Source organism: Brassica napus, chromosome C9 (genome assembly GCF_020379485.1).
Source record: "Brassica napus cultivar Da-Ae chromosome C9, Da-Ae, whole genome shotgun sequence".
NCBI classification, from domain to species: domain Eukaryota; kingdom Viridiplantae; phylum Streptophyta; class Magnoliopsida; order Brassicales; family Brassicaceae; genus Brassica; species Brassica napus.
The window spans coordinates 6,022,311-6,049,721 of NC_063452.1; the positions used below are offsets into that span (position 1 = coordinate 6,022,311).

At 34.4% G+C, this 27,411-nt stretch overlaps 3 protein-coding genes, 1 long non-coding RNA gene and 1 pseudogene across 10 annotated transcripts; all 5 read right to left on the reverse strand.

The window, feature by feature from the left end:
* Window positions 1–31: 31 nt before the first annotated feature.
* On the reverse strand, window positions 32–2,034 carry LOC125593354 (small GTPase LIP1-like). Its single transcript, XM_048769859.1, has 7 exons — window positions 1,578–2,034; window positions 1,411–1,502; window positions 1,193–1,334; window positions 817–1,124; window positions 684–737; window positions 492–616; window positions 32–408 (listed from the first exon to the last, which is right to left on the reverse strand). Exons 1-7 carry the CDS (start codon window positions 1,669–1,671, stop codon window positions 195–197), a joined length of 1,029 nt encoding a protein of 342 aa, XP_048625816.1. The 5' UTR covers window positions 1,672–2,034; the 3' UTR covers window positions 32–194.
* A 32-nt stretch (window positions 2,035–2,066) lies between these two features.
* On the reverse strand, window positions 2,067–3,550 carry LOC106414273 (probable WRKY transcription factor 51). Its single transcript, XM_013854955.3, has 3 exons — window positions 3,223–3,550; window positions 3,004–3,141; window positions 2,067–2,492 (listed from the first exon to the last, which is right to left on the reverse strand). Exons 1-3 carry the CDS (start codon window positions 3,462–3,464, stop codon window positions 2,273–2,275), a joined length of 600 nt encoding a protein of 199 aa, XP_013710409.1. The 5' UTR covers window positions 3,465–3,550; the 3' UTR covers window positions 2,067–2,272.
* Window positions 3,551–10,204: 6,654 nt separating this feature from the next.
* Window positions 10,205–12,979, reverse strand: LOC106414532 (glucan endo-1,3-beta-glucosidase 8). The gene is made up of 4 exons (XM_048769456.1): window positions 12,496–12,979; window positions 11,560–12,016; window positions 11,260–11,462; window positions 10,205–10,823 (listed from the first exon to the last, which is right to left on the reverse strand). The coding sequence occupies exons 1-4, from the start codon at window positions 12,840–12,842 to the stop codon at window positions 10,373–10,375; spliced, it is 1,458 nt and encodes a 485-aa protein (XP_048625413.1). The 5' UTR covers window positions 12,843–12,979; the 3' UTR covers window positions 10,205–10,372.
* A 154-nt stretch (window positions 12,980–13,133) lies between these two features.
* On the reverse strand, window positions 13,134–17,043 carry LOC111209685 (annotated as a pseudogene).
* Window positions 17,044–18,961: 1,918 nt separating this feature from the next.
* LOC106414363 lies at window positions 18,962–27,374 on the reverse strand. 7 transcript variants are annotated; one of them, XR_007328891.1, is made up of 8 exons: window positions 27,289–27,374; window positions 27,083–27,193; window positions 20,888–26,657; window positions 20,661–20,783; window positions 20,285–20,342; window positions 19,931–20,200; window positions 19,641–19,754; window positions 18,962–19,444 (listed from the first exon to the last, which is right to left on the reverse strand). It is a non-coding gene; the product is annotated as an uncharacterized LOC106414363 (long non-coding RNA). The 7 variants fall into 7 exon arrangements; XR_007328894.1 differs by lacking the exon at window positions 27,289–27,374 and having other exon boundaries at window positions 20,888–20,937; window positions 21,283–26,657; window positions 27,083–27,282; XR_007328893.1 differs by lacking the exon at window positions 27,289–27,374 and having other exon boundaries at window positions 20,888–21,218; window positions 21,283–26,657; window positions 27,083–27,282.
* Window positions 27,375–27,411: the final 37 nt, after the last annotated feature.

Sequence of the window (27,411 nt, forward strand, 5' to 3'; positions counted from 1 at the left end):
ACATGAAAGCCAACAACAGCAAAAAAATAAAAACACAGTCAAAGAATTGGTTTGCTATAAGAACAAATCCAAAGAGGGTTTTGGTTTACACACATATTCACTTTACCACCTACAACCACAAAGAAAGAAACCAATGGAACAATAACAAAAGAATAAACAGATCCAAAAGCAACATAGATTCATCGTAAGAGATGTCAAACGTTAATATTCATTCGCTTAGACCTACCACTACCATTGTTGCTTGTCTCTTGTAAACTCGAAAGAGAGAATCTCGGTACAGCGTAGCTATCAGGAGTAGACACTGGCTGCTGCTGCTGTGGATAGAGTGTAGGAGGCGGTGAAGTTAGGTTCCTTTGTGCTGCAAGTGGCGGTAACGTGTTGTTGTACTTGTAAGGATCTCCATGGAAACTGCAAACAATCAAAACCGTAAAAGACCAAACCCCCACTTACAAAAAAAAAAAAAAAATCTTTGCTATTAGCGTTGTTGTTACCTTGTTCTCTTGTAAAACTGATCTTCATCACTTGTGATCTCATCTAACCGTTGGGATGATGAGGTTGGGATAGACCACGGTGCAGCTGCTGGTTGTTCATCTGAGAAATATCTTCTTCTTATCAACTGTAAAGAACATGGTTTTATCAGGTACAGAGAAGGATAGTTTGGAGATGTGTTTGATGATACTAACCATCCGGAAAAACTTGTTCAAAGCTTCCTTATCATATCTAGTTTCTTTGGCGGCCTGTGGGAAGAAACTAATGATTAGTCTACAAGGCTACTTACCAATACTATAAACAGAGACTAGTGATTAGTTTACTTACCGCTATGAGACCGGCATTACCAGGAAAGCTATCAAAGAGAGGAAGATCTTCGCTTGAGGAAAGCAAACCTTGCTTCTCAACCCAATGACGAGCTGCATCAACAAGGTTCCCACTGCTTCCTTTCGTTCCTTCTTTTGCAGCAATGTCTGCTTTGTTCCCAACAACAATGTACGGAACAGGAAGACCACCTGGACCTCCTCCAGAGGGAAGAGGAGCTGAGAAAGTTCCTGTCGCTGCAACCTCAGACGCCCATTTCTGCAAGCTTGTTTTTGTTCTTCTCTGAGAGAGATCATGAACAAATATAACCCCTGCAGTAAGTAAAATTCTTGTTTTAGACACAATAAGGATGAATATAAGTTAAGGGAGAGAGAGAGACCGTTGATTTGGGAATAGAAGAGTGAGCGGCAGTCTTTGTATCTTTCGTGACCTGATACATCCCAGAGCTCGACAAAGAAGTCTCTCTCTGAGTCTCCTTGAATACTACTCGAAGAACTACCTGGACTCCCGTAAGTTATGTGCTACGAAGAAGAAGCGAAAAACAAAAGGATTCTTCAGCGCACTGACTAATTTTGAGAGAACATTTTTAAGTTATACCTTGACACCAACTGAGCATCCAATGGTTTGAGATGGGCGTTGAATAGAACAACCTCTGTTGATGAGTTGTACAAGTGATGTTTTTCCCACACCTGAAAAAAAATCAAAGGATGTTCAGAACATTAACTCAACAGTACTAACTTGTGTTTGGTTCCATATAAGCTAACCTGAATCACCAACGACCAAGACTCGAACTTGGCCACACAATGGCGCTAAGATCTGCTCTTTGCTTTCCCTTTCACGTTCCCTCCAAAACCTCATCTTTTTTCTTACTCAACAACCGAACAAAACTAACACTGTTCAATCAAAGTTCCTCCGATTCCAATCAAAACCCAGAAGAAAGAGCTTCCGGAAACACTCATATCAACCTCTCAACCCTATAAAGGGAAGACCTTTATGATCCCAATCACCACCGAACAGAGACTAATCAAAATCCCCAGGAAAAATCAACACACCGAGAATCAATACTCGAAATCGATCGAGAGAAGCAAGCGGATCTGGATCGAGATCAGAGATCAGAGATCAGAGATCCTTTACGAGTAAGAACAAATGAAACGAGTTTCCTTTCCTGCGTAAGTGGTGGGAGAAAGAAAGGAAGAAGATGAAATCGGTCTGGTTACTCTTTACCCAATCAAAACCGATCAAACCCCAATCCGTTATAAACCGGTTTTTTTAAACCGGAGTAGTTTACCTCGCTGGCGCGTAAAATTTTATAACCTCACTGTATAAGTTTTATAACCACGTACGTATAAACATGATCATATAAAAAATTGCGAAATAATTAACTTCTTTTAAGATAATATACCTATAAAAATTATACAAGCCAATATATTGAGATTTTACAATGATGCTTGGTAATATCTCAAGATGGAGGAGATATTTGTTGGATAAATTGAAGAAGAGAGTGTTGGTTCCAATTATCACGGTCATAAGACGAGACCGTGTCACTGTAATAGACATGTGAGGGAATCTCATGGTTATGGACTCCTTCATAGGTTGTAATCACATAGGCTGCATCTTTACCATCTCTCTCTACCCTCTTCTTCACCATGCAACCTTCACTTGAGCATTTGTAGTAATTCCTATATACATATTTCACATTCATTCACCGTTAATTAATTTTAATATCTCCCACCAGTAAACTATATATCACAGATCGAGACTGATCTTCATATATATATATATGTATTCTTGAATATATACATGTGGGCGATTTGTTTTGTTTTTGTCTATGATATATGAGTCCAAATAAGATCTAGATGACGAATGACCCATGGATTTTTAGTCAACTTACCACTAATCAAATAGAAAGGTAGGTATGTGTAATAAACAAAAAACATACACAAAGATGCATACGGGATATGTAGTTTGATACAAGTGAAGTGGGTTGGTGGTAGATAATAGGGGACCATTAAACAGTATTCAGATATATGATCTACGTAATTAGTGGTCATTCTATAGCATTAAAACTACAAGATGATGATAGAAGATGCTCAAGCAACCATATATTAATTTCTAAAAACAACTAGTTAAAATAATATAAATCAACAACTAATTGAGATGAGCAATTAAACTATTTTATTAATTAATTACCTCTTGTTAATGTTGTTCTTGACAGATTTCTTCCCATACTTCCTCCATTTATAACCATCATCCATCACATCAATCTTTGATCTCGTTCTAAATGCAACTCGATGACCCGGCTCCTTCGTCTCGCCATCTTTACATCTCCTGATATTTCAATCAAAAATATTTAAAATAAATCGTTATATAATAATAATGATTGGTTAAGAACCTAGCCAACAAACTCACGTTGATTCCTTTTTATTCAACGTCGTTACTGCGCTGCCCGATCCGCTGCTTTCACCGTTAAGTGTCTCCCACGAAACGATGCTTCTCGGAGGTGAAGCTTCCTCCTGAACTAATCCAGTGCCGCCTCCTTCATCAACATCAACCATCAAATTGGAGAAATCGAAATTATCCATAAAAGGACTAGTAAAATTCTCATCGGATAAGAACGTGAAATTAGGGTTAGGGTTTTGAGGGAAACTCATTTTTTTGTTTACAAATAAAAAATGAGAGAGATTTCTTAATGCATCTAAGAATTAGTAGAGCAGATGAAGAAGAGCAGAAAAGGAGATAATGTGTCTTTCATTGATAAAACTTATAAATATATTACAAATTTTTTTTTTTTTGTTGTCGTGAAGAAAGATAATTAAAGAGATAATATTAAGGCCATGATTATCCCTAAGAAACCCAATTAAAAAATTAAAAAATTAAAAAGCAAACCAATCGCGGGCCGCCACGTGTCAGTGGAGCCTGCGAACAGTGTAAGAAACTCACTAAGATCGATTCTTAATTAGTAGTTTTTGTAACCGATCCTTAAGGGTTTTGTGGGGGCCCACGCACTAAGAAACCCACTAAGGACCCCGGATAATGATGCTGTAATGATAACATTTACTAACAATCAATTTCAGCGCGTAGTTACTAGGAAGGTGCTTCAACACCACGTGTGAAAGAAGAGAAAGATGACGTCAGTTGTAGTGACGTATATGGTGGTGAAAAATGAGCTTCCACAGTTCCACTTAAAGTAAAGAGTTTTGGATACAGAGGTTAAGGTCCACGTACGTCGCAGTTAGGGCATGATTATTGGGGGTCTTTACTCTTGGATCATTAATACACATATATTTATATGTATATATTATATATATGTATATAATTGCGGGGTAGGAATTTTACGGAAACCCAAACCGAAAGAAGAGCAAGGACCCCTAATAATCATACCCTTAGTGTTCGGTATTTGGATGAGTGAGGAGGATGCAAGTTGCATGTTTGACTTATTGAATTCTGAAAATGTAATTGTACTTCTTAGAGAGATACTGCGATGAAATTAAGTTTAAGTGTTAGAGCACCATTAACGCAGTATCTTATGCCTGTTTCTTAGGCTAATTGTGATTTAAAATAAATAGAAAAACAGAAAATGCTGAAGACACGTCTCTTATTCTGGCTCAGCAAGGGACGTCTCTTATGGACAGCTGTCGAAACATGTGTGGCTCGGCTTCTCTCTCTCAAATCATGTCCTCGACGGCAACGACGGTGACAAAGTCGGTCTCCCTTGGTGGCTCTGAGAATCGCATCAAAATCGCCAAGGCCGGAGCCGTTAATGATCTCCTCTTCGGATCCGCTGTGCTCTGCTAAAGAGAACAAACTCAGAGCCGTGCAGTCGAGTTATTAAGGAAGGAGAAGCTGAGATTCTTATGCATAAGAAGAACCAAGTCTTCTTCAACAAAGCTCAGGCCTAACATTGATTTAATAAGATTTTAAAAACAAAATATTGCCTATCCGGTCTGATCTATTTATGAAAATGTAAAAAAAAAGGAAACCTGTAGTGGACTGATTGTACCATAACTAGTTCTATAAATCAGTCTAAATACATCAATATGTTTCAAAAAATCATAAACTTAGACATCAAAGATTTCAGTTTTGATAGGAAACGTGTTTCTTATGGTCGACAAAAGATTATATATGTTTTCTTATTATTCGTTGTGCTTCCTTACAAAAGTTAAGGCTCATAGCTAAGCAAGGTATCAATAATATATTATTACACTTTCTGACCCACAATGACCAAAATTTCATAAGTCTTTTCCTAAGTCAACGATTCAAAGTGGTCTTTAAATCTTGTCTTGAAGGTCAGATGAAATTTCCTGGTGCCACTATTATTTGTTTGTGTAACCACGATATAGTAATTGCTCTTTATTGGGTTAAAACAAATATTGACAGAAACATGTGATGTGGCTTTTAATTAAAAAACATGTGATGTGTCTTTGTTGTAAGAAAATACATGTGATGTAATCGTATAAACAATATTACATGCAAATGGTTACGAATTATTGAAATCAGATAGTAATAGTGTTTTCTTTAACCCTGAAATATGATGGTCTCTGGAAACTATGAGTCGTGTAAGTTTAAGTAGAGCAATAAAAAACTTTATTGTCAACGGAAAGACTGAAACAGGCGGGCGGCTGGTCAAGGGTGAAGGAATGTGCGAGACTGCGAGTGTGAGGTTCAAATTTTGAGAAACCATTCTGTGGGGGGATAAAACCAAATAAATGAAATTACATATGTTAATATCCTTTTATGTATTTCTTTGAAAGTGATGGAGATAGATTCACGAACGCCTACCCTCATCAGAAAAAATAAATGCATCTTTCTTTATGCTAGAAAAGTATATTTTATTATATAATAGTGATACTTATATTCCTTGAAATCTAATTGGAAGAAAATTCTAAAGTTTGATTCTTATGAAACCGAAACATCTATTTAAAGTTAGCGCTTACAATCTATAATTTCTTCGTCGGTTTTTATAGGAGATTTGAAGATTTCTACTCAAAATAAATTATTAAATGTTTTTGTTCTTTTGCTAATCAAAATATGAAATATCATATAGATGTGCATTAGAAAACAGATCATAATTGTCAATAAATATATTAAGTATCGTTCTTAATTTCTTATGAAACCAATAATTATTTTAATACCGGAATCTTCTTAAAAAGTGTTTAAACATATGGTTATCAGATTAGCCACAATCAGCTAATTAGCGGAATATATCAAATGTTTATTTTTGTTTTGTTTAATAACATGTAAAGGTTTTTATCCAGGATATATGATCGAACCTTGGTTTTTTTCAAGGCAAGTCTATATGGAATTGATACCCATCTCAAAAAGAATCCGACTTTTCTGTTTAACTTTTTGTATGTTTTATTTTATCTATATTTCTTATTTTGTACTCCGATTTATACTAACTTTAAATTTATATTTACAAATTAGAACTTTACCTTTTAGCTAATTAAAAAACATATTACTACATCGAAAAAGAAACTTGTAAATATTGCAAAAAAAAAAGAGAGAATCTTTCTCTTGAAAGCAAATATTAATCTAAAAATCAAACTAACGAATAAGTATATACCAAACTATTTATGAATTCGAATTATGTTTTGCATCTCTCGTTAATCTACCTGTTGTGAAGAGGATTTGGACCTGCGGGGATAAATCGCTTATCTTCTTCTTCTTCCTCTTCGTTGCCATCAATTTTTCTCCGAACTTTAGACGATCCTCGCCGTTGATAAAAAAAAAAGACGACCTTCGCCTGAATTTATTAAACATTGACGTCTCCTCCACGGTTACAGACTCGTGATGATTCTTGTAGTATTGTAATTGACCAACGCTCGGATTATGTTTCCTTTTTGTACTGATGGATCTTCCCGCTTGTATCGAACTTAAAGTGACAAACTAATTTGAACTAAGATTGTAAAGATTACAATTATAACAACATCTCGTTTCATTGCATATTGTGAAGAAAAAATTACCATATTACAAAACTGAAAAGAAAGAGAATGTAGAAGCTTGAATATCTCTCCCAAATCTTGATTCTTTCTCTCCTTCTATTTCAAATCTCTTAGAAACACAAAGAGTTATAAGAACAACTTTTCTTATTAGCTTTAGAAACTACTCAAAACTAAAGCTCTCAATATGTTTCTCTCAGATCTTATGGAACACCTCTCCATTAATCTATATTTATATGAAAGACAATTTCCTTTAACATGTGGGATATGGAAAACACAAACCTAATCTAAATAGAAACTTTCTTTTCCTATTTCTAGGTTTACTTATTGTGTTTATCTTAACATATTAAACATCTAATAATATGTTAAGTTTCCACAAGCTTGGAATTATCCAACATTCACCCCCTTAATTCCAACTTGAATTAGGGAGATCAATTTCTTGAACTCCGATTAAGCTCCTCATTTGCTTGAACATAATCTTGCTAATGGCTTGGTAAGGATGTCAGCCTTCTGCTCAATACCCGGCACATGCTCCACTTCGATATGCCCGTTCTCCACACACTCACGAATGAAGTGATACTTCTTGAGTACATGCTTACTCCTTCCATGGAAAACTGGATTCTTGGTTAGAGCAATGGCTGATTTGTTGTCAATCCTAAGCTTGACTCTCTCGCCTTCTTTGCTTAGTATCTCACTCAATAATTCCTTGATCCATATAGCTTGCTTCGCTGCTTCTGTTGCTGCCATGAATTCTGCTTCGCATGATGACAATGCAACCGTCTGCTGCTTCTGCGACGTCCAAGTAATCAGTGATGAACCGTAGTAGAATGCATGTCCTGACGTGCTCCTCCCGTCATCGAGATCAATGTTGTGACTGCTGTCACTATAACCAACGACACTCCTTGACCCATTTTTCTTGAAGAACAGACCGTAGTTTGTTGTTCCTTTCACATATCGCAATATGTGTTTGATGGCTTGTCCGTGAGAGTCTCTCGGATTGTGCATGTATCTGCTAAGAACACCTACTGCGTAACACAGGTCGGGTCTTGTGTGAAGCAGATACCTCAAACATCCTATGATTCTTCTGAACTCGGTAGCATCTATCTCTTGCTCATCTTCAGCTTTTGAGATCTTCAAATTCGCCTCCATTGGAATTTGAGTTGCGTTACACGCTTCCATCTTTGTGTCACGCATGATTCCTTGAGCATACCTCTCTTGTTTTATTCTGATTCCGTCTGCTCCTTGAATCACCTCTATGCCAAGGTAGTACGTTAGCTTACCTAGATCTGACATCTCGAACTTCTTAGACATCTCCTCCTTGAATTGCCTAATCACCTTAAGTGAAGTTCCTGTCACAAATAGATCATCAACGTAGATGGCAATGATCAAGACGTCTTCTCCTTCAGTCTTGCAGTACACTGATAGTTCCTTCGTGCACTTCTCAAATCTCATCTCCTTGAGAACCTGATCGAGTTTTACATTCCAGGCCATGGGTGCCTGGCGTAACCCATACAAAGCCTTGTGTAACACATACACTCGATTCTCTTCTCCTTTCTTTTCGAAACCTTCAGGTTGAGTTACATACACTAACTCCTTTAGATCTCCATTCAAGAAAGCGGTCTTCACGTCCATGTGATGTATCTCCCAACCGTTCGTTGCTGCGAGGGCTATTAAGAGCCGAATGGTTTCAAGTCTTGCCACTGGTACATGCGTTGTGTTACACGCTTCCATCTTTGTGTCACATATCCATGTATGTTTAACACCAGCCGATCTATCCACAAGCTCACACGCCTTGTTTCTTGTGATAGAATCCACCTCGGCCGCCATAGCTTCAACTCTATTCTCTTCACTGAATAGATTGAACTCATCTGAGGTAAACTCTCCTCCTCTATCGGTGCATCCTAGATTGAACATAGCTGAGGCAAACTCTTCTCCTCTATCGGTGTGAAATCTTTTGAACCGATAGAATGCCTCATGATTATCTGCTGGCGTTTGTGGTGCGATTCGTCCACACAAATCTCCAAGCAATAATCCCAATGGCTTTGATGTACAAACCATGGCCTTAGTCGGGAATGAGTCTCTGATTTTCTTCCCTGCAAAACATGTGTCACACACGGCTTCTCCATGTGTTACACTCGGTAACGAGTGTCTAATCCGCTTCTCTGCTAGACATGCGTTACACACGCCTTCTTGGTGTCTTACACTCTGCATTCCGACGATCATCTCCTTCCTCCTCATCGACCAAACCTGGTAGTTTGTCGATGACAACATCAGACAATGGATAGATGTGGATCCAAAGTCTTTGATGTGTGGCGCAGCTGTAGTCACGTCGGCCATCTGCTTTCGTGATCTCTCCTCCTGTCGCCAAGACCTAAGCTTCACCTTAAGCTTAGATTGAGTCTCCAACATGAGGCTCTTTAATGATGGTAACGGCCCAACCTGGCTCTGATACCAATTCAGATCTCTTAGAAACACAAAGAGTTATAAGAACAACTTTTCTTATTAGCTTTAGAAACTACTCAAAACTAAAGCTCTCAATATGTTTCTCTCAGATCATATGGAACACCTCTCCATTAGACCTATATTTATATGAAAGACAATTCCCTTTAACATGTGGGATATGGAAAACACAAACCTAACCTAAATAGAAACTTCTTTTTCCTATTTCTAGGTTTCCTTATTGTGTTTATCTTAACATATTAAACATCTAATAATATGTTAAGTTTACACAAGCTTGGAATTATCCAACACTATTCTTAATTCCTGTCCTAAGATAATTAAGTAAAAGTAGAAGTATAGAGTAGAGGAATAAGGAGAGAAGAAATAGAATGGTCAGCAGCAGCATTTATTACATTTAATCTGGCAGTGATATATGACTACACAATTATCACAGCTTATCATTTCTTACAAGATAAATATTTGTGTAGTAATAATTTTGAAATTATCGTAGATCTTTTATGCATTAGTCGCATTTGCTAATCTACTACTTTTAATTTAAACCTAATTAATAATAAAGTTCAGAACAACAAATATTGTTTGAGTTTGTCAATTAAAACTACTATGTGAACAACTACATATGCAAAAGTTATGTAAGCATGTATATAACTCTCTTTTTTGTAACTCATATTGTTACAAATTAAAAATATATATAAATACAATGTAAAATCGAAAAATATGAAAGCATTGGGGTATAGTATCTATAGACATCGTTCTTTCGGATAGCATTTAGTACTCTTACCAACCCGCATTATCGTCATGTCCATGTCTTTAATTCCATTAGATGTCACACAATGATTCAAAATTGATAAATAAACAATTTAATATAACAGTGAAAGCGCAGAATATTATATTTTTATTATTAACATAACATTTGTGAAATGACGATATAATTGAACATTTGAGCAATATCATGCATACATACACCTTTTTTTTATACATACACAAATCAGAAATGATATTCAAACGGAAAAAATAACTTTTGACGAGATGTGATTTGATTATATCGATCTATTAAACAAACATATAGGAGTACTACCTCAAATGTATCAAACGAACAGTATATAACAATTAACCGAATAGAATAAAACCCCCGAAAGTGCAAAAACAAACAAACAAACAAATTATATAGCCGTGACTAATCCAAGAAGAATAAGTCCAGCGACAATGAATCTTCCGAACACAAAGCTGATCCTGAAATCATCACTTCCACTAACGATCTGAATAGGGAACAAGCAACTTCCGACGGATGCATTGTTCTTAGTAATCATAGCAGATCCTCTGAAATCACAAGCCCTAACGTCTTGGCCCTGAATCTGGAAAAACATGTTAAATGCGTATGATATGTTTTGGATTTTGTCGAGGTTACTACATGTGGACCCGTAAAGCATCGCGGTGCAGTCACCATGGTAACACGCATAGTCTAGGTCCGGACCAACTTCATCTAGATTGATCGTGTCTTTGTTCACAACGCACCATTGCTTATCTAAGTATTGCACACCTTTCGCTGCCACGGGTACGATCTTGCGTCCTTGTCCCGTGAAATCTAGCATAAACTTCGGTGTTCCATCATATCTGTTGAAAATATATTGAATATAACGAGAACTCAATATATGATGTTTTGTTTTTCAAAAAAAAAAATGTTTTGTTTTTCCTCATTATATCTTAATACAAGCATAGTATAATTTTTTTTGTTGTATAGTTTAAGCATAGTATAACATAAGTGGTTATAAAATAGTAGCTTTAACGTATAAAGAATGGTAATGATGATAATGTGATGAGTGGAATAATAGAACATCGAAATAGTGAAATAACAGAACAAGGAAACACATCAAACACTAAAAAGTTTCTGCAAAAATACTCTAAATGCTAGAACTGGTTTTGAATCTTTTGATAAATGATTGCCGTAATGATTTGTAACGCATGCATGCTATTAGACTATTAGAGCGTAACAAAATCAGTTAAGAAAAACTTAAGAAACTCGATTTATATACGTTTGAATAGCTATTACCTGAAGATTCCCCAATGTCTTTCGAATGGTCCAGGAAGAATACTCTTCATGTCTTCGTCGAGTAAACCAAAGAGATAAACTTCTAATTTCTCAGGTCTCAGTGGAGTCCCAACGTCCTTAGCAAGTCTTTTCATAAGTCCTGCATAGAACTTCTCTGCTAGCTTCGGCGTCGCATATTTATGACCATCCGTTGGCCATCCAACCTATACATAAAAGAAAAATAAATAAGCAGATTCAATAAACGCTCTCAATATTCTTAATACACCTATCTAATAATCAATAACTTGCTTATCAAGTTACCTCTCCAACGATAATCTTCATATCTTTAATCCCAGCTTTATTCAACGCGTAAACCAGCGTGTCGTAATTCGCATCAAACACGTTATCGTAATTCTTTCCGTTATCAGGAATGGTCTGACCATTACCATCGAAAAACGCATATTCGACGGGAAAATGTTGGTTCAGATAAAGACTAAGGAAAGGGTAAATGTTGACGGTGAAAGGCAAATCATTATCATGGAAGAACTTGACGATGTCGAGCATTATTTGCTTAACATCGCTGCGGAAATCGCCTTCTGATGGCTTGTCGTTAGCTGATTGGTAAACTTCAGCGTTTTGTGGGATCGTGGCTTTCATGACATCGGTATGTCCGGCCTCTTTTAACGCTCTGTGAATGTTCTTTAAAGCTGGAAACGTTGTTTTTAAGTACGATCCATTGTATGCTGACAAGAACGGCTCGTTTCCCACAGCCACGTACCTATATAGCATGGCAATCATGTGAATGAATTAGTCCGAAACATATTTATGTCTTTTAAGATTAGAAAAAATAATCATTAGTATATAAAAAAAAACTCATAAAAATATATATCTGATTTTGAGGCTATATGAATATTTATCCAAGAAATTATAAATATTATATCCACATAATTAATATACAAACTCTGGTACAAGTATTTATTTATTTTCTATTCGAGTGTTTTTGTTTTCTTCATGGCTTTTGTTTTCAACAATTTATCTACTTGTTTTAAACAAAATAAAAGTTAGGATATAAACGTCGCAGAAGCCATCTATCACCTAAAAACGGATGATCTCAAATCCGGTATTTAAATCAATCAGATAAAAAAGGATTAATTAATTGGTTTAAGTTGTTGTCTAGACATATATCTAACTGAAACAAGACTGATCCCAACATCGGATTAACGTCTAATGAATTTTAAAATATGTTAGTAAAGTTACTTGATGTTGACGCCATCCTTGCGCATGTAAGCAGTGATATTTTCTTTGACCCAATCTTTAGCATTACCGTAATCATCAGCTAGAGTTTCAAGAAGGTTATTAGGGATTCCGACCATAACCTCCATGCCCGAACCGGCCAAAGCATTCATCGTCCATGAATCAGCGTCAAAAAGCTTCACTTTATTGATCTTGTTCTCCTTAAGCATCCTAACAACAATATCAGGATTCAGCGGATGTGATGCGATATTACCCCAATTCACACCGAAGCCTTCGACAAAACTAGCCAGGGTCAAAACGGTCATTACAACCGTCCCGAGGTTAACGAGCATTGCTGCCCTTCCGGCCATGTTGAGAAGGCGACGATGAATGAGATTGGTTTTGTTTGATCTCGAAGATGTGTCTGCTTTCTTTGATTGATTGTTGTGTGTTGTTTTTCTTTACAGTCGGTGAATTTCTTTTCTATGTGTCTTTGGGTGGTCGTTGTTGTCTTAATAATTAAAAGATGTTTATAGGTTGTTATTAGTGAAAGGTTTTAGCTTAAAATAAATTTCTATATTAGGAAAAATCATGAGGTAATACAGGTGTATTTTTCGGAGATTTGGAATCTGTTAGTGCTTCTTTTTTTAGTTAGAGAGTATATCTTAAATTTGTCGATTTGTTAATAGCAGTATCTAATATTTGATTTTGGTTGCAAAAACATTTTTTTCCAATGTAAAGGTGTTTCTACATAACTTCTCCTTTCCAATGTTTAGACCTATTTTTGTTTAACTAATACTATAGCTAATGTTATATTTTTCTAAATTATTTAATGAAATTTCTAAACACATAAGCTATTTGGATATTTTTAAGTTTTTACAAACCTATTCGGACTCGGAAGGATCCGAGTCCAAACCCCATCCGAAAATTTATAATATTCGAACAAAGTTTAATTTTAAACCCAAAAATCCGATATTCAAAAAATGATCCGGAACGGATACTTGGATGGATGCCCACGTATAACTGATTTTATAAACAAATAATAAAAATTATTAACCAGTTAAATTCTTGTCATGAATGAATCAATTTCATTCAAACCTACGAAATTATTTTGGTTAATACGTAAAATAATATTGTCTAATTATTATGGTAAATATAATTAATAAAGTAATTAGAAAAAATGAAAAAATAAATGTAAAAGATGTTATAAAAATACTTAAAATAGATAAGTTCTATTTTGTATTTTGTAATAAATATAATCGAATTATTTAGGAAAAACAATAAATAAAGTGGTTTAAATTAGTTAAAAAATGTAAAAAATCACTTAAAAATAGGTGAGTACTGTTTTGTATTAGATATATTAATATGATAGTTGTGAGTGTTTTATTTATGGTTTGCATCATGGTTTCTGAATAAATGTCAATGAATATATATTTTACGTGCATATACATCTATTATTATCATTTTTACTCATACGCTGTCATATAAATATATAATCATTCATAAAATTGTTTACTACAATTGCATATGTTTTAGATAAGTTAAGATGCGGTTTATTGATTATTTTTCATAAAACTAAATAAAATATGTTTCATATTAAAATGCAAAATAACACAAAATATCACATTCTCCTGATAATTAGTGTACGAAAATTATATTAGAGATTTATAGAATATTCAACCGTTCATGTAAATATTTTAAAATTCGTAAATTTATTTCGCATATGAATTTATCTGTACAACTTATCTTTCATACTATTTTGGCAAGACAATAAATGAAATGTAGTAATCAATATGAATATTACATATGTCATAATATACAGCTAAAACAAGTTACCAAATTTCTCAAGGAAAAAAATTATTAGGCGATAACCAGAAAAATATTTGGGATCGAAATCAGAAATCATTCTTGAACAATCCACAAATTTGACTAAAAATAACTTTATTACTTAATATTCATAGTCCTACTTGAATTCTTCCACTAAAGTCATAATCAAAATCTCCCATTTAGTTTGATATAGGCATATAGCATTACACACAAAAATAACTTTGTTTTTAAGGCCATAAGTCCCAAAGATTACCCGTCAAGTGCTCCTTGAGCTGTCATATCCTCTAAGGAGGCTGTGTAAGAATCAACAATACTCTGTGGCTTTGAAGCTGCAGATGTCTTGGCTGGCTCAACCTTCACAGGTGCAGCATAAGCCATAGCTCATGGTGTAAGACTCAAGCTCGTGGCTACTGAAGTTTTCTTTGGCTTTGGTTGGTTACAACTGCTGATTCTCTTCTGACTCGAAACGAGGCAGGGATCTGCGGATCAATAACAACAAATGAAATGTTTGTTTTAGGGAATTCACATGAGACAAATAAAAATATGAATTCATGGATGTAACTTGTAAGCTCATGTGTGTGTTGAGAGCTAGCAGTCTCCTGACAACAGTAGGAGCCTCACATGTACTCAAACCAGGATTTGATACCTAAAAAAACCGCATTATATACAGCTAATGGATCATCAGCATCAAAGCTTCAAAAATCCACCCATATTCCAATCTTTTTTTATGATATTAAACAATAAAAAAAGCAGAGATTCAACTATTGTTTTGTTTGTTTGCAAAACAAATAAAATAAAAAATATTATTAAAAAAATAGTTCAACTGTATTATCATAGACAAACACAATTAGATAATGATATAGAAGAAACTTTATTCAAATTTCCAAGTGCATGATGCTTTCACACTTATCCAGAACCTTGATACACACATGCGGCGTTGTCACTCTATTGATATTAACCTTCCTCACATCATTCTTCATCAGATCGTAATAGAGAAGGTAACAAGGACAAGTCAACGCCAAGATAACCTCATTGTTCTCACCCGTACCATGAACAATCAACTTCTTATTATGGTCAATGTCATCCACTAAATGCTTCTGACAAAGCTTCAAAACCAGAGATTTTCTCGACCATATTCCACCATCCACCTCCAACACCCACAACTCCGAGACACCCGTTTCTGTAATACGTGAATAGTCAAAGATTGCTGGTTTTCCACCATGCTCTATGAAACCAAAGGAAGTACAAAACTGAGGCACTGCATGGGGTGCTTGGATCACACGGATATCTTCAGACCTAACGTCAAAACAATAAACGTGATAGCGACGTGTATGATTGAAAGCCAGATAATATATAACTCCATTGATGCAGAGTCCTTGTCTTGTAGGAAGGTGAGCTTGAGCATCATACTCGGTTCTTTTCCAAAAACCTCCGGGTTCCAATACGAAGACCCAAAACTCGGAGAATAGCATCTCAGAGAATGACGAGGCTATCATAACACTACAGACTATTTTGTATTGATCAAGAACAGGATCGTGTCCGAAAAAGTAGTGGACATGCTTATAAGGTTCTTGTTGCGCAAAGAGGTTAGATTTGAAGGTGGGTAAGGTTAAACTCTGTCTAGTGGCGGGATTATAGATACATGCTTTTCTGCAAATAGTGAATACAATCAAACCGCGAAGAGACACCATACTGTATCCTCCCATCCCTGGGAAAGTCAAATCTGGTTCTAATGATGATTCAGCACTACTACTAGACGACATTAACCTTAATGATATAGCAGTTCATACATCTCCATTGAATCACACGTGTAGTGTCTCACCAAATCCAAACTCATATACAAACTCATGTATAGACCAAGTGGTCGCGGTTGCGATGATGAGACCATGAGATAAAGGTTGCTAAAATATCAAGAGCGGATCAGACAACACCATAGCTTTGAGACACACTTGAACCTCATAAGCGATTTAGCAGGCAATCTACTCAGGATTTCGATCATGAGATCAAAAGAAATCTCTGGAGCCACGTATCTTCTTCTCAACAGATAATTAACCATAGCTATGTCTAATTCACAGGGGCTATTTTTCAGATATATAAGTAGGAAAGACAAAAACAGAGACAGAGATAAAGGTTCGCCAGCTAGGGTTTGAAGATCTTGGTAGAATTGGAATTTTTCTATTTTTTTTTACCGCTAGGGTTAATGCTATAATTAAACATAAATTTTAGCTGTGCTTATTGGGTTGATGGGCTCACGTTAAACTTTATAACCACAAAGCAGAATCCGGTTTAAGGTTTTAAAAATCCCAATTAACCATGTGTGATAAATTCCGCAACGCCGATTTCTCGGTTTATGGAAAATTGAGGGTATAACCTATTAAAGGTGTCCGCATAAAATTTAAAACCTCTAATCAAACTATGACAAATCTTTTATTATTTTTTAGAATGTTAATCTTTCCAAAATATATAAAAGAACGAAATTAATACTACATATATATAACTTAAACTAACAAAATAAATATTAACATTGACAACTTACTTAAAAAATACTAACTATTATATTATTTAACCCGACGTTGGTGGTCGAGTGGTGTGAGGCGGCTCGCAATGGTCCTAAGGGCCGCGAGTTCGAACCTCCCCCTCAGATTTACCTCTACGCCGGGCCACGCGGATATGGGCCTATGCTTTAGGTCCCATTTGAAAACCCGGAGAGATGGTCCATCCGTGGGCCGCACCTCCCATTGGGGATTAGTCTGGACCTCGGCCTGGGATACGCCCAGGTTAAACCAAAAAAAAAAAAAACTATTATATTAAAAAAAAAATAGTAATATTAACAAAAGAATATATCTTCTTAAGTATAATAAAATTCAAAATACATTTTATACCAAAATAAAATGGTAAATTAATATTGAAATAGTTAAAATAACAAACACAAAATAAAACATTACTATAAAATAAAACCAAAAAATCTATTTAAACTAACAAAATAAATAGTAACATTTTACAACTTACTTAAAAATGCTAACTATTATAGTAAAATAGAAAATCAAAAGAAAAATAGTAATATTAACAAAAAAAACACTGTTATTTTGATATTTATTTTTTCTTAATCCCTAAAATTAAAATAGCAAAAAACGACATAGTAAAAGTAAATTTCCATAATCTTTCAAAAGTAGATATCATTGGGGCCACAATTTTTCTTATATAAGGCACTTCCCTCTTTCTCATAACTAAAATCAATAAAAAGTTGTCAAATCTTTCATTGATAATTCCTAAAACCCCAGAAAACTTGTGATTAGTCCATACCAAATTCTTTGTTGGTTTCTCAATGTGTGTAGATAAAAAAAACTACTGATGCTGTTTGGACCAATGTCTTATGTTATAACTGTGAGCTTCCGACACCTTAACTTTATTTTCAAATGTTCGTTCACTATTAGTAATTACTTCTCTTATTCCATGTCGTATCAAACATGGTAAAAGCATATAATTAAATTGTCTACTGAATTTAAATGCTACATATTAAATTTAATAGCAACTAGAGTTTGAAGCCGCACGTCCGTGCGAATATTTTTTTGTAAATTTTGATATTATCTTACGTTTTAAATATATGATTTAAATTTTAGTGTTGTATGTTGTGTAACTTAATAATTTTATTGTTTAGATTTCTTAAATAGATAGTGATCTGTTTTTTATACAGGGAAGGAGTCTCCGCGAAAGCGCGGGGTTATTGACTTTTATATTTTTCTTTTACCGGAGAAAGATCCACAAGTATTGTGTGGTCGTCTTGTTGCATCATCTTTCGAATTGAATGCAAGCTCTTTACTCCAACTGCAACATTAACCACAAACATAATATGCCAAACACAATTACATTTTTTTATTGATTCCTATCAATTTTGAAATTTATTTATTTTGTTTGAATACCAAAATTTCTTAAATCATTCCTGGACTATATAATTTGTTTATAGTTTGTCATAGTATAACAATTGGACATTAACTGTTTTTTTTTTATTGTTGTTTGTTGTTAAGACTTTTATTTAGTGTTAAATACTAAGTTGAATGATGCTTTCATGTATGGAGATTAGTTTGTTCATCCTTATGAAACTTTGTATGATGTTAATGGTATTGTCAAAAAAAAAAACTACCCTTTTAGTTGTCAATTCATATAACTTTTGTTGAACCGCTCAATTTTATGTGTATATGCATTTTTTATTCTACATTGTATTTTAATTTTTTTTTTTTTTTAAACGTCTGAAACAACTGATTACATCAGTAGGGCAAAGGAACAAAAACAAAGCAAGAGACTACATACTAAAACTCAATCTTAAGGGAAAGACTGAAGAGCTTAAAATGTACTCTCTTGACGGATAAGATCATGCAGCCAGGAAAGACCACCAAGAGCAAGGTATGACAGAAATAACCCATTAAATTTAGAATATTTTTTTGTTTGGCTAATTTTCACTGAATATTTTTATTATTTTCGTACTTCATTTATTAGCATATATGAATATTCGCCTTTTTTTACTATATGGAATTTAAGTAACTATAAAATAGGTTTTCATTATATAAAACTAAAATATATGAGGAAGGTAGTTTGTGTTTATTTTCCTTCTTTTCTGTTTGTGAGCTTAATAGTATGAGTTGCATATATGGTTTGACTCATCTTATTTGAAAAGGATCAAATTTTGATTAAAAAATAATGCATTCGAGAGAAATTTATTATCCTAAGTTTATGTTGATATTTTGAAATCGATTGTTCATAACAGTCTTATGACTGAGACCATTTCCTTAAAATGAACTTGAGATTCGATTGGCCATTGCATCGGTGGTGGACACTGATAGTGATAGGTAACAACTAAATTTAGCTTGACCTTCCAACACCGTAACCCCTTTCGTGTTCTCCTCCTTCTCTCGTCGTATTTATGACTCCAGGGCGTCTGCGGAGGTGATAATTATAGTACAGCAGAGGTGACGCTAATTGCCCTCGCTGCTCCGCCCAGATGCTTGTCTTTTTCTCCAATCGTCCATTGTCACTCACATCCAAAGAACATGGGATCTGTGAAGCCGTTAATTACTGAGCAAGACTGCTTTTTACTTCAGACCATTCAAGCTCTCTCCGCTTCATGGAAGCTTTACCGAGCTCCTATTGTCTAAGAAGGTGAAAAGGAAAACATGGGATGAAAAGAATCAGTGTACGACCATGTTTGAGCCAAATATTCATAGCTTACAGATTTCGAAAAGAATATACCTTCCTGAGCTATTACAGATTTCGAAAAGAATCAGTGTACGATCAAGTTTCTGCATGAGCTATTAATATTCATAACTTAATGTTATGAAAGAATATACCTTCCATCCATGCAATTGTGAGGTTAGCGCCAAATGTTGCAAAGAACTGGGCGACTTCTGGTTCATGAAACTGAGCAAATACCCATCCTGAGCTGAAATATCTTGGCAGAACTTCTGCAGCGTGGTGTAAAGACGTTATTTAGAATATAGAAGCATCAATTATAAATATGAGAGATCATGAGATTGAAAAAAATTACTTCTATAGATATAATTTAGCTGCTTGCCCCTTTTCTGTAGAAAAAATCTCTTAATGGAAAGGGGGAATCATGTTTCCTAGTTTTTATCTTTACCTCCAGAAATGACAACGATGAACCGGGGTTGACAGCACTGGCTGGACACTGGAGATACAAGAGCATGCTGGAATTTGAAAACATCTCATGTTCAAGTGGAGTGTGAGTCCTCCCCAGAACCCCTCACCGTAAGACTTGTCAAATAGTGTGATCGTTGTGGAAAGCATGAAACGTCCTATGACGAATGGGTGGTCTTTTTTTTAGACAGGTGACCATATTGGTTGGTTTTAAATCATTGAATGCAGGGATGAAAGTGTGGATTACAGAATTCTATTGACAATAACAGTTGCCAAAATTAGTTGGCCAGTGAAACAAAGCGAGATTTGGATATGTAAGAGTTTGTTGATCGAATACCTTCCCATCAAGAAGCAGAAGAATAATTCACATGAAGTCTGAATACTTTTGGATATACCTTGCATCATGAAAATGGATGAGCATCAAAAACTTGTTGAGAAGGGCGACCAAGATGTAAATTATCAAAGGTGACTTCGCAGTTGAAACCAGGACAACAACGACATCAATTGTGAATCTTAGCTACAGAGAGAGTTAGCTACTCGATATTACTGGCCCCAAGTAGTTTCAGTTTATCAAGGATGAATCGATATGTTTAAGATTATGGATGGTGTATTGTAGAGCCACTATAAGTAACTACATAAGCATGGAATGATTTGCTAATCAGCTACAGATGGTTTGATGATGGAACTTTTATATTCAAGTTAGGACGTGATACCTCTCTCAACGTTTCTTGATGTTTAGCAAATAGCTCATATACTTTATTTGAAGATTAGACTTCTCAGCTTGAAGCTTCTCGTAATCAGAAACTGAAAGACCTCCTAGATTTTGCTGAATGAATCTGAAAGCAAAACGAAAGAAGGATATTATGGTTAGAGATCATAAAAAAATTATACTCTTTGACCTTAAGTCATATTAGGATTAAGTTATAAAAGCTATCATCACCTGGGTACATATTGGTTAGAAACAAAGTACAGGAAGGAAGACTTGTCATTCTGCTCATACAAAACAACCAGAAGTAAATTGGAAACCCACATTGTGTTCCAGAACATACAAAAGAGTATAAATCAAATTATTATGTCAGGAAACGATCAAACTATTTGATACAGAAACGGTTGCAGTTTCTTTTAGTGATGGTGTAATGTAGAAAAAGAAACAATACCTTTGGTGAGAGAATCAATAACAAATACTTCCTAAAAGCCCCTAACTCCACCGAACTCTAAATAATTCCTGAAAGCTTCTTTCTTGGTTTCTTTTTCCTAAAACATATCAGAAACTAAAAGAAACAGACCTTTATTGTCAACTCATTCTTTTTTCGATCTCTTTTGCAAAGTGTTTACCTTTTCGTTTCCAGCGGGCTACGGTGGTGGAAATCAACCGCCACCTTACTCCTTCAGCAGAAACAATCCGCCGTACGGTGCCCCACGGCGCACTTCCTCCTTCTTCTCTTTCCGCGCCTGCTACATCAGGGGACTACATGCTGACAAAGGAGAAGCCTTACGGAGCTCCACCACCGCCTGGACCTTCAGATTATGGTGGTTAAGGTGCTGCGGCACGGCCGGCGCAGTCTAGAATGAATTGGCTGATTGGGAAACAACATCATAAGAGAGGTTAAGAATTGAGAAAATAAATCGTCTGATTGCAGATTAAAACCAGCGAAGACGCGACCGTTGAAGGGTCGAAGAAGGAGATCAATAAAACCCTAATCAAACAAAACTCGAAAACTTGTGATCAAACCAAACCAAAAAAACGTGGGGTCCACAAACTTTAAAACTGCCTAGGTGGATAGCCTTGGGGGAGATACTATTATTATATAGATTTTATATATTTTACTTTTTATTGATTGTTTTTGTATAAAATATAGTTTTAAAATTAAATTAACTACTATAAAAGTATATTTTTATAGCATAATTAACCATTCTAGAAATGATAATATAATATGTTAGCCGACATCTGAGTAAAATATGTATGATTAAAATCATATAATATAGCAATTACATTTTTATATAGCACTATAGCTATGAAAATATTAAAGTTAATTATATTATAAAAATCGTATAGTTGTATAACTATAATTTACCAATCATAAATTATATTAATAGTCAAAATCGAAGCAATGTTGATGTAGATTTCTTACGCACTAAAAGAAACATAACTTTAAGATAAAAAGAATCAATGTGAAATATATACTAGAGAAATACGCTAGAATAGCGTTAAATTTTTTTTTGTCACATATATACACTAGGATAAAAATGACTAAAATATTTCATTAAAAAAACAAATATACACTTATACATTTAGAGTTAACTTATCCAAACCTTAGTTAAGAGGTGGAGATTTGAGATTAAGTTTTAAAATTTTATAAAATAAAAAGTAAGTATTAAAAATTTGAAAATAAAGATTTAAAAAATAATTTTAAAAAGTATTTCAAATCACAAAAAAAATTGATAAAAAAAAATTCGAATTTGAAAACATATAATTTGAAACTATAAAAAAAATATTTATATTTTTTTTCTTTTTTATTTATTTATTTGTATTTATATATCTAAGGTATTAAGATCTTTTTACCTATTAAATAAAACATTTTTGTCATTTTCTTTCTTTATGATCTATTTTTAGGATAAAAACTTGAAAATAGTCTATTTAGTAGAAATACTCCGTATACTATTTTAGAAAATTAATATAAAAATAACAAATCATTGTTTAAAGGATACAAATGTTTTAAAAATAAAGTCTAGAATAATTGAAATCACATTGGATTTTTAAAGTTAAGCTTCACAATATTGAAAATCTTCTTGAAAAAATAAAATATCAATAAACCTATCAAATCATCATTTAATTTAACATTTTAAAATAATAAGTCTACCCAAAAAATATTTCCTTTAAAAAAAATCAATTTGATGTAGCTCCGCAAACAAGAATTAACTTGATAGATAGATATGCTAACTCGAATCCGGGAGTATCAGAACGGATCCGAATTTAAAGAAAAGAGATCTAGATTTAGTCAACATCAAGACGAAATTACAGAATCACAAAAGGTATTCTGGTGATAATGTTAAAGAGATTATATGGATTGTGGATCTTTTTTTTTGATGACTCAGAAATTGGATTCGAAATTTGGTTATCAATGGGATTCGATTTTTGATATTGAATGGGGATTTCACAGAAGGGAGATAGGAGGTATTATGGAATACTTACTATTAAAAAAAAGGGATTAGGTTAATCTAAACAGTTTTCTCTATCTATCACACTTTCAATTTTATCTCTTTGTTCTCAATTATTATTGGTTGTTTGTCTCTATGGCTCCTCAGAGTATGATACTTGGAAGGAAACAGAAAGAGGTTGAACATCGTTGAAATACGAAAAACTGTTTGGATTTTGCCAACTCTGTTCTAGCCTCTGCCACGCTCTGAGGATCGGGCTCGGCGCTACAAAATTGCTTTCCATCACCAGCGTTCCAAGCTGAGCCAACAAAGGTAATATAAAGATAAATAGACAATGAAGTTAGGTATTTGGTCTCTCATTGTGTGTTTGGTCCCTGTTGGATTGTACGCGGGTCTGCTTTTGGAATTGGTTGGGACCTAATCTACTTGGGAATTTGGTGTGGTTTGGTCTTCACATTCGCATTTGAACATGTTATGGGGTTGGTCTCATTAAACCAAACACAGCGAAGAACCTGTGGCTACGATGGTGTTTTTTTTTATAGAGGCAACGATACGAGGTCTCAACTAGTACGAGGAGAATTGCGGTTAAAAGGGAAGGAAAATGATTGATGTAATGCTTTTGGAGTGCGAGTACAATCAAAGTAGAGACAAAGTCAGACTAGGAGTACCGTGGTGAGGTTAGATACAACAAGGAATGTGACAAGGATATCTAATTCGGTTAATAGGCTACTAGATTTCAGTAGAAACGAGGTTATGTATATTGTCGATAATGATGTACATTTTATCATCTTTGGTCATTTTGTTTGAACTTATTTGGGTTGATTAATGATGTTATGGACTTTCTTTGGACAGTACTTTTATTCATCAGACATGACTGGAGATATAGAATTAAAGAATGAAAATCGCAGGAAAAGAAAAGGGAAACTTTGGAATTACTACTAGAAACAAAAAAAGAAACCAATGAGTAAAGCATATGGTTCAGACTTCTGAGAGATACTCCTAGGTTCTAGTCTGAGCACACTATTAACTATCTTTATTTTATTCTTTTTTTTTTTAATAACTAGGATACTTGTCAGTGCCAGTCGGATCTGATTAATTACAATGAAAATTAAATATTTATATTGATTGATCACACAAATAAATAAATTTAAAATAATAGATATCAAACTTAGAAGATTTATCATTTTTCTACATTCACTGTACCATTCGACCATATTGTCATTTGACTTTATTAAAAAGATTCATCCGATTTTTCAACTGGGCATAGAAATGTCGGGAAAATGGTTTTAGGAGTTTTTAGGTTTTTCTCTCTTTTTTCAACCCAGGTTTATGAGATTTTAAGCTGTCATATAATTTGGAAATAGAACCAACAAAAACAAATTATAGATTTCATTTTAACATTGATATGAAGTTAGAAATGGTTATGTTAATAAAATGTCATAAATTACCAAACGAATACAAAACTTAAATCAATTATTGTTGAAAATGCTCATTGAGATATATAATTATAGAATGAAAATCACAGGAAAAGAAAAGGGAAACTTTGGAATTATTAGAAAGTAAAAAGAAACCAATGAGTAAAGACAAAAGTAGGAAACGTAGTTAGAGAAAATGATAAATTATGTCAACAACCTACTAAGATTTATTTTTTCTAGTTCTACAGACTCCAGAACAAAAACAATTAAAAATTTCAACCGCTGTTAAAATATCATTTTACACGAAGTATAAAGTAGGTATTTAGGGATAATTGCATAACAACACAAAATACGTAAGCAACATTAGAGCAGGATTAACCCAGTCTCTTAGATGGGTCTTTAAGGAGAATTACAATTAAAAGAAAAAGAAAAATTGCAATTAAGACAAAGAACGTCTCCTAAATAGGAGTTAGAAGAACCGTCCCTTGTTAGACATGTGTTTTAATCTTATTGGAGAGAGAATTTCAGAAGGCAAAAAAAAACTGATCACCATGTCGTCGTTCTTTCGGTGCTCTCTCTCTCTCTCTCCTTTTCTCCCGAAAATCGCATGCATCTAGAATCGAATCAAGCTTTTGTTCTGTGAATCGAAAGGTACAAAGTTTGTTGTTTTGTGATTGTATTCAGATTTTGAGAAGGGAAAAAAAAAAACCGACTTTGTTTGTTTTCGTTCTCTATCTCTCTCTCTCTGTTGATTACGAAAATCGCATGTGTTGGCGAATCGTTCTACTTGATAAGCAAACAAGAAAGGAACTTATATCAGCTTTACGACTTCATATGGACAGTAATTTACAAGGTATGTAACTACACATTAAAAAAAGAATGTGGACTTGTTTGCATTTAAGTAGTTGTTCCCGCTTGTTCCATTTGAAGTAGATTGAAAAGTCTCAGACTTCCTATAGCTTTGCTATTTGGTAAGATCTGCCTTGTTTATCTGTTACAGATGAAAGTTCTGGTGAAGAAATAAAGGAAACTACTTCATCCACTCGCTCAGAAAGTGTGACCATCAAAAGAAAGATCAGAAGCAAGGAAGAGTCTACAGAAGATGACTGCATTAGCTCTGATGCTTATGGCAATGACCATGGAGAAAAAAGAGTAAAACAGTCTACTCAGAAAAAATTGAATGCCAAAGTTTCTTCAAAAACTAGTGAACAAAAGTCATTAGCCAAAACAGGTTTGTCATGTGTTACAGAAAAAGTAAACACTTTGTACTATATACTGGCAATCTACATAGAGTATTATGAAACACTATGTGTTGCTTTATCTTCTTAGGTAAGCAGAAGCTTCGGTTAAAAGAGGAAGAAGCGTCATTGACCGTATCTAGCAAAGTCCTCAGAACCGATTAAATCATATCATCCTCAATTCAAATCCTCAATTCAAAGTGAACCATGGACGATACTTGCCCATAAGAAGCCTGAGGAAGACTATAAAGCTTATAACCCAATGACAATGAGACCTCCTCCTCTCCCAGAGGGTACCAAGTCTGTAAAGATTATGACTTGGAATGTTAATGGATTGAGAGCATTGTTGAAGCTAGAGAGCTTCTATCCTCTGCAACTTGCGCAAAGAGAAAACTTTGATGTGTTGTGCTTTCACGAGGCAAAGATCTAGGTCATTACATAACATTAGCCTTTCTTATGTTTAAAAGGATTAAATTCTTGTGTACTAAATACATCTATTACACTAATGTTAGGTGAAGGATGTTGAGGAAGTTAAAAAAGCTCTTAGTGATGGCTATGATCATAGTTTCTGGTCGTGTAGCATCTCAAAACTTGGTTACTCTGGAACTGCTATTATCTCACGAGTAAGATAAGAATGTGCTTAATGGTGTTTAATACACAAAGTTTTTTTTTTTTAAGAACCCCAAAATAAGAGTTTACCATTGGAGATCCAAAATCAAGGCAGCTCTTAACTAAGATTCTTAATTAGTTTTAATTACTAAAATAATGAATAAGAGACCCAAATGGAGTTATGGGTTAATCATGCTCTTATAACGTTCAGCAAAAAAATATGCAAGCAGAGTAAAACGTGTTCCATACGAAGAATCTCAAGTTTCCCAAGAAGCATCTTTCAGGTTTCCTACAAAGAGAAGAAACAACAATTTTAATCAATACAATTGTTCAAAACGAATAAGAAATGAATCAAAAAAGAAGAAGACGTACAGAGGAGAACTCGAATCATTAAAAATGATACTGATCGAGATGAGCTCGCTCAGAGATTATATAAATGTCAGATCTAAGAGTATAAGAGTATATATGAAACCAATCGAGATACTATAACATATCATTTAACCAGACTACTAAATAATGGAGATGGGAAACGATCCATGATCGTCACTGCATACGAAGAGAATATGAAATTGAACTAGCTCAGCTCAGAGATGATCTAAATGTCAGATCTAAGAATATATATGACACCAACCGGGATACTCTAGAGATAATTTAACCAGACTAGTACAAATTCTTCAGATCTAAAAGATAGTTTTCAAAAGATTGGAGATATACCTTTATCTGGAAGCACGGTGACATTCCGGCGAAGAGGAGGAGAATAACCACCAACAGCTCCTTGGTGGTGCGATCTTCTTCCTCCAATTGAAGGAAAACGATCCGGGTTCACTACATACAAAGACGAACACAACCATCCATTAACTATGAAATAGATCGAGATCAAGCTAGAGTGATAATCTAAGATCAAAATCGAGATTAGAAACCGATCGAGTTCGATATGACAATAATTTCCTTTTTCTAATTTTTTTTTCCTTTTTACAATTCTTAAACAAAAAAAAGTATAATAATTTACTTAATACTAATTTTCGTTTTCTAAAATCATAAAT